This window comes from Sitodiplosis mosellana, unplaced genomic scaffold (genome assembly GCF_009176505.1).
Source record: "Sitodiplosis mosellana isolate CC-2019 unplaced genomic scaffold, AAFC_SMos_1.0 Smas_scaffold_6170, whole genome shotgun sequence".
NCBI lineage: Eukaryota > Metazoa > Arthropoda > Insecta > Diptera > Cecidomyiidae > Sitodiplosis > Sitodiplosis mosellana.
Window position 1 is genome coordinate 1,062,729 of NW_022601411.1, and position 8,097 is coordinate 1,070,825.

Here is an 8,097-nt window from a genome sequence, read left to right on the forward strand (position 1 = left end):
TGTACGGTAATATACAAAAATTATAAAATATTAACAAAATACGGAAAAAAACATATGGATTTTGAATTCTTTTGCACTTTTTTTTAATTTTTTCTTTAAATTCGGAATTTCCGAGGAGAGAAGAGCGCCTGGACTCTTCATTGGACAGAAGTTAAACTGAATAATGGTATTTCAAACAAAATATGAATTTTGGTAAGTAATTTGTATCGCTGAACATTTTGATGGTCTCTCTGATGTGGTTCGTATCCCGTCCAAATGTAAATGTTGATGCTTTTCGTTGGATTCGACTAATTAATTTGGAAAGCCCAAATTAGCAAGAGCAAAACAACGGAACAAATGTACAAAACCCAAACAACACTTCGACCATGTCCACATTTTTCAAATGGTTTCAAAAAATTGTTGTTCATCTATCCGAAATGTTGAGCTTGAAGTATGTGTTTAATGTAATGAAAATGCATGGGCAGAGACACCATTAGCTATTTTTTTTTTAAAGTTCATATAAATCAAAAGAATCTATTCATTTCAAACAACCGAATCACACCGGACGATCGATTTGTTTACAGCGAATCGGATCATTCGTTAACCATCAACAATGTTAATGAAACCGATCAAGACGTGTATCTGTGCTATGTGGCACCGAATAACATTACCATGAAGGCAAAATTGGTGGTGCTATCCAATTTGGAGGCGAACATCTATGAAAGTAGTTCAATCACACACCGTCAATATGACGCCAAATTTTTTTTTAAGGAAATATCTAGGTAATGGCAGATTAGCAATAATTGATGTCATTTGATCTGGAAAAATGAACTGAAATATTTAAAAATGGTCGTGCCAAGACGATACAACCGAGCTGTATAAACAACTTCCGTACAATGTGTGCGATTTTTCAGAAGTTTTTCATACATCAAATACCAAGTATCGTTCTAGTCGATGTGCTATTCAATTTTTAATCTTGATGGTAAAGTATGAAGGTCACTTCTTTGAACATGAACTTTTTGCTTAGCAACCGGAAAGTTATTGACTAGACGAACGAATAATGCACATGATTGGTCGTTCACAGCACATATGTTTTGCACCTGTTATTTTGTCTAGATGATGGAATAATTACACAGAGCTAAAGTAATTAAATTTTATTTCGATTTTCGGTTGTTTTGAACTGTCGACATGGGAAGTTTTTATGAAAATCTCGGAGCGCATATGAAATAGCATTGCTTCCTATGGCAACTCCATTTGATTGACAATTCATCGATAAATTTATCACTTTAAAAGACATTAGATTGCAAAGAACGGAATAATCGCTGCGTTTGAAATATTCTTCATTGATAATTATCCGGACCTGTAATCGGAACCGCTAAACAGTTACTGCTTTAAAGAAGGCAGTTTCCTTCTTACCATTTCGTCACGCTGCTTCTCTTTCTGCTTATCCATCGACGACGCAAAAAAGAAAATCAAAGTAAAATTCAAGAAAAAAAACTCTCGAGAAATTGTAGATTGTAAATATAATTTTTATTATTTTTTAACTTTTACGCAGTTCCTATGGTACTATATATATACTGAAAAGCGATGTTCAATGTTCATCCTAAATTGTTAGCTTAAACGGTTTTTTTTTCTCGCTTTTTCTATGTTGTTGTTGAAGTTTTTTCTTCTTCCTTCGTTTGTTTTTTTTCACACATTTACAAATTCATCATTCATTCGTTCATTTGTAGTATCAATTTACACAAGTTTATATGATTTTAGTATCGAAAAATGCGATTGTTTCAAACCAAATGAGCGAATGACGCTCAAGAGCTTCGGTTCAATGGCTAAATCACCCCATGGATCCAACATTTCTGCTTTTGCTACCTTTGAACCTCTAGTATGATCCCTTACGAACATTTTGAGTACCGACATGACCAAGTATAGTGAAGTTTTCATATATTTCTAGCCTCATATTCCGTTGCTTCGATCACAACTCTCAAAAAATCGACTTTTCGTCGAAAAATCCTCAAATACACACTTTTTATGGTTAGTGTCTTGGCAAAAAGTTATTTTTTCTCGAGAAATATTGGAAATCTACTCATACAGAAGCACTTAAGAATGATTTTTGGGGTACCAAATAAAATAAAATTTAAAATATGTGCTTGAAACGTTCATGCGCGTTGTGTGTGTGTAGTGGGTGATTTGGGGTGATTTGATTTTATCTATTACGGCTACTGGAGAATAAGCGAACTGCATTTCAATTTATTTTGATTTGCCATTCATTCCCTATTTATTTCGAAATATTTATAGTTTAGACAGTAATAAAAATAAATTTGTATTAAGATTTGTTTGTTATACACAATAGCTGGGGGAGGAAAAGGGTGGTTTTATTTGTTTCAAGCACACTAAAATCTAGCCAAATAGTCGTGTTGACCAATTAATTGAATAAATAGTTAGAAGCGCCGCGAAGGAAATGGCACACGATGACACCATTGTGGTGGTCGCTGAATTCATTTTCTTGTCTGCAAAAAGAGAAAGGGTTTTATTTTAGTCAATTGTTCTCAATCCATTGTTCATAATAATGTGAGTGGATGAATCAAATTTTGAGTCAAACCAAATGGATGTTCGATAATTACCTGGAACTGGTATATCCTCCAGATTTGAATACCCCGACCATCCTTCGGTATTCATCGATTTTACACAAACATGCCAAGCGCCTGACGCCAACGCCAATTTATGCTTGATTCTGCGGAAAGAGAGTAAAAACAATTAGAACAAATTTCAATGTATCAACTTAAAGGAGAAGCAAAAATTTGAAATTTAAACATTTTAAACGAAGCAAAAATTCGACAAAAAAGAGCGTCAATTCGATTGAAATAAGATTAAATTTGATTGAAAAGAAAATTCATCGATACTAACTTCCAAATGCCGGTATGTTCTTTGCTTTGCTCTTGATCGATGACAGCTTCTTGAAGCCAGTCTCTTTCCTGCAATGGAACGAAAATGATGAGTAAATTGCTTGATTGGTTGATTCCCTATTGTTAAGTGACAAAATGTTTGAAAAGTTTCAACCGAACAAAGAAAAACTTACTACTTCAAGTTGATAGTTCAGCATAATTTCCTGAAGTTTTTGCATGCTGGGAACGTGCCAATGAGTGATGACCGTATCACCTTCACGTTCGACTTGGTGCAACTTTGGCGGTTCCGGCACATAGGTCAGTTCGATTGTAACTTTTGCGGTTCCAATCTCATTGTCAACACGGCATTCGCATGACGCCAATTTATGCTTGATTCTGCGGAAAGAGAGTAAAAACAATTAAAACAAATTTCAATGTATCAACTTAAAGGAGAAGCAAAAATTTGAAATTTAAACATTTTAAACGAAGCAAAAATTCGACAAAAAAGAGCGTCAATTCGATTGAAATAAGATTAAATTTGATTGAAAAGAAAATTCATCGATACTTACTTCCAAATGCCGGTATGTTCTTTGCTTTGCTCTTGATCGATGACAGCTTCTTGAAGCCAATCCAGTAATGGAACGAAAATGATGAGTGAATTGCTTGATTGGTTGATTTCCTATTGTAAGTGACGAAATGTTTAAAAAGTTTCAACCGAACAAAGAAAAACTTACTCCTTCGAGTTGATAGTTCAGCATAATTTCCTGAAGTTTTTGCATGCTGGGAATGTGCCAATGAGTGATGACCGTATCACCTTCACGTTCGACTTGGCGCAACTTTGGCGGTTCCGGCACATAGGTCAGTTCGATTGTAACTTTTTCGGTTCCAATCTCATTGTCAACACGGCATTCGTATACACCCAAATCCGTTGATTTCACATTGTTCACCACCAAAATGGATGTTTTTTTGTTCGGTGACTTTGGTGCTCGGTAAATCACTGAATACTTTGATCGTGGCTCGTGTGTTCTGATTTGTAATTTCTGTTGATTCTTGTACCATACGACGTGGCTTTCGGTCGTTGAATCATAATCACAATACAATTCAGCATTGTCACCTTCTTTCGTGTTAATCACCGATCGATGGGCAGAAACGCGTGGTATGTCTGTGTGGATATGGTTGAGGTGAATTAGAATTGAATCATGGTTGACAAGTACACCTTAATTCGATTCCATATTCATTAAAATTTAATTAAGTTCAGCAACACTGAATTTGTGATCAGAATTGCATGGGCTCATACGGAATAAAAGTGTCTTACGAGCCCATGCCTGTCAAAATTCAGTTTGAAAAATCATTTTTTTTATAATCAAAAATGCAAAGAAATATCAACCACTCACATCTAATAGTAGCGCTGTCATATTCCAACGGTTCGCCATCATCATAGGCTGTTTTTTTTTTTTTAAATTTAGACAGATTTTAGGGAAAATTGAAAAAAATGAAGAAAATTTAAAAGAAAAGGAAAAACAAATTTAAATGGAAAGAAAATAGAAAAGAAGTTGAAAAACTTGTCAATGGTGACATCAATTATTGCTAATCTGCCATTACCTGGATATTTCCTTAAAAAAAATTTGGTGTCATATTGACGGTGTGTGATTGAACTACTTTCATAGATGTGCGCCTCCAAATTGGATAGCACCACCAATTTTGCCTTCATGGTAATGTTATTCGGTGCCACATAGCACAGATACACGTCTTGATCGGTTTCATTAACATTGTTGATGGTTAACGAATGATCCGATTCGCTGTAAACAAATCGATCGTCCGGTGTGATTCGGTTGTTTAAAATGAATAGATTCTTTTGTGTTTCCTTTTGATCACCCTTGTACCATAGAATTACATTTTTGGCTAAAGAAAGAGCAAAGAGGAAAAACAACAGAAATTTTAAAATTGAAAGTAAATGCATGAGGTGGATGATTTCCATGCCATTACTTACGGATCAAATTTTCAATTTCACATTTCAACGTCACTGATTCGCCAGCTTTCACTGTTTCTGTGTAGTCGGAAAATTTAAAGAAGGCTGGAGCATTAGACTCAACACAGTTGCCTGGTTTTTGGTTTGAATTTTGGTCGGATTCGTCATCATATTCCAACGGTTCGCCATCATCATCGGCTGTTTTTTTTAAAGATTTAGACAGATTTAAGGGAAAATTGAAAAAAATGAAGAAAATTGAAAAAAATGAAGAAAATTTTAAAGAAAAGGAAAAACAAATTTAAATGGAAAGAAAATTGAAAAACTTGTCAATGGGGACATCAATTATTGCTAATCTGACATTACCTTGATAGTCTTTGTTTAAATCTTCTTCGGCTTCGTTGGTTGGCTTCAACATTCCTTCAAAACAATAGAAAAATACACATTTTAGTTTGAATAAAACTCAAAAATTCAATTCAAATTGAATGAATCTTCCTCTGAATTCAAAATTATGAAATTCAAACCTCCTGTTTCGTCTTGAGTACTAAATCAAATGAATGATGAAAAAAAGCTACTCGCGGGTGCGTGTTAGCGCCGGTTAACGACATATCGTCCCATTCAATTTGCGATTATGTCAGAACGCACGCACATAATTCTTTATTCGACATTCGTTTCGGTTTATAAAATTGTCTCTTCTGTTTTTCCCCTGTGCGATAAATATTTATGTCACACTTTTCACATGAAAAAATGTCACACTTTTTTGAATTAAAATGATCAAAAATTTTCAATAAAAAATCATGAAAATATTCTGTAAAATTGAATGAAAATAATTTTGGCTAAAGTATCTATGAAATTTCTGCAAAAATGCACAAAGTTTTTCATCCGAACTGACCATAGTTTTTTTTGGTTAAAAAAACTATGAAATTTCAATTATATTTACCGAAATTTCATAGTTTTTTCAACCAAAAAAATCTATGGTCAGTTCGGATGAAAAATTTTATGCATTTTTGCAGAAATTGCGGGCTCGCCAACAATTTAGGACAGATCTTCAACAATTAGGCGAATTCATATAAGCACCATAGGAGAAACTAGAAACAAAATTGGAAAACCACGCACCGAAAATACTTTCAACAACAAAACTGACATTCATTGTTTTCGATATTACAACTGTGAAAACGGCTTCAAACTGAAACTCAATGGGTGCAGTTGGTCCTTAGAAATTTATTCAATTCACAAAACCATCAATATGTTGTCTATTTGAAAATTTCGTTGATGAAAAAATTGAATTGATTTTCTCCCCATATGAAGAATTTTCACATTAACTTTTGACTGGCGAAGTTTTCGGTTTTGCATATTTTACCAATGACATTGGTTTCAATGAGTTCAAGTAGACTCCAGGCGCTCATTCAATTTATAAAACTATCAAAAATGGTCCGATTTGAAAATTTCGTTGAAAAAAATGTTGCATCGATTTTCTCCTTATATGAAAGATTTTTTATTCCAACTTTTGATTCCAACTTTTGATGGTAAATTTAATTAAATTCAATTAAAAATTCGATTTATATCGCTCCCGTACAAAAATGACTTGAATTGTTTTTCACGAAGAATTGAAATACAGTTATTCTCGATACTTTTTAAAACTGAATGAGTTTCTATAGTCCAACTGAACACAATAAATCCATTCATAACCCTAAAATATCAAAAACAAAAAAATTCGTTAGTCAAAAGTCGATGTCGAAAATATCCCATATTGGGGAAGAAATCGATTCAAATTTTTTTCAGTTAAATTTTCAAATCTCTCGTTTTTGCTAGTTCATTAAATTGAATGACTGCCTGGGGTATATCTGAATACAATGAAACCACTTCCGCAGTTAATATATCGAAAACAAAAAAAATTTGCAATCAAAAGTTGGAATCAAAAATCTTTCATATAAGGAGAAAATCGATGCAACAGTTTTTTTCAACGAAATTTTCAAATCGGACCATTTTTGATAGTTAAATAAATTGAATGAGCGTCTGGAGTCTACTTGAACCCATTAAAACCAATCACATAGCCAAAATATGCAGAACAAAAAAGGTTTTCGTTCTAAAGTTATCGTTCGAAGATCATTCATATTGGGAAAAATTGACTTAAATTAGTTTCAACAAAATTTTGAAATGCACTCGTTTATGATGGTTTAATGGATTAAATGAGTTTCTAGGGCCTAACTGATCTTATCGAATCCGTTTCGGAGTTTAAATAATTCGAAAGAAAAATTGTTGTCATTCAAAATTTGATATCAAAAATTCTTCATACGAGGAAAAAATCGAATCATTGAAATCCAGCCATTTTTTAGAGTTTTATTTCAAAACTTGATATGATGTACCACATATTGAGAGAATTATTGCTTTTCAATGCCGTACATGTTTCCTATTAGCAAATGTTTGAAAACGTATTCAAGAACACTCATTATTTCTAAAAAAAAATTTATTCTAACCAAAAAAAATCACGGTCAATTTCACTGAAGATTTTTGATTGATTTTTCAAAAAAATTATATTTATTTTAACCAAAAAATTGTTCACATAATTTTACTGAAAGTTTTCGGTTCTTTTTACCGAAATGTTCTATGTAAAATAACTGAAAATCAAAGTACAGATAAACCTTAGCACTAGCAATCTGTGCCATTTTTCATAAGGCGTCTCCACTCGCATTGAGTTTGTATTGTGAATGTTAAGGTGCGTGCAACGCCCTTCAATGTAAAAAAACAATACAAGTGGAGATGATACACGGGATTTATCTGTACTTTCAGTTAATTTAACCAAAATTTTTAAGTTAAAAAAACGGAAATCGTCTTGGTTAAAATAACCATGACTTTTCTTGATATGGCATGCACGGCACAACACACACGTACTCATCGCTCAGGATATATTCAGATTGCAATAAAAAAAAGAACTTATGAGAAATTAGTGCTATTACTAGCAATAATTGTTGTTGTATTGCCGAACGTTTTTTCTTTCCAATGATTTGGTTTTTTGTATTGCCTCAATACGTTCGAATTGCCGTTTGTTCAACTACACCACTAAAGCGAGAAACGTCACTCATTCTTTTTTCTTTTTTTTTAAAGAAAAAGAATTTTGGCAGTGCGGGACTCGAACACCGCATACTCTCTCCTCAATAAACTATATCGAAGAGTGGTTGTCTCGTAAAATAAAATACCACTCAAGAGAAAAAATACCCTTCGATTCTGCGGTGTACGTATCGCTCACGCTATGCGTTCGCTCTTTTTCTGCCT

At 33.3% G+C, this 8,097-nt stretch overlaps 1 protein-coding gene across 1 annotated transcript; it reads right to left on the reverse strand.

Annotated features, from left to right (window-relative positions):
- Positions 1–1,494: 1,494 nt before the first annotated feature.
- LOC129575898 (titin-like) lies at positions 1,495–5,242 on the reverse strand. Its single transcript, XM_055460132.1, has 10 exons — positions 5,191–5,242; positions 4,849–5,025; positions 4,461–4,760; positions 4,253–4,300; positions 3,593–4,020; positions 3,428–3,537; positions 3,053–3,254; positions 2,881–2,948; positions 2,598–2,707; positions 1,495–2,483 (listed from the first exon to the last, which is right to left on the reverse strand). The coding sequence occupies exons 1-10, from the start codon at positions 5,240–5,242 to the stop codon at positions 2,374–2,376; spliced, it is 1,605 nt and encodes a 534-aa protein (XP_055316107.1). The 3' UTR covers positions 1,495–2,373.
- Between the last annotated feature and the right edge of the window lie 2,855 nt (positions 5,243–8,097).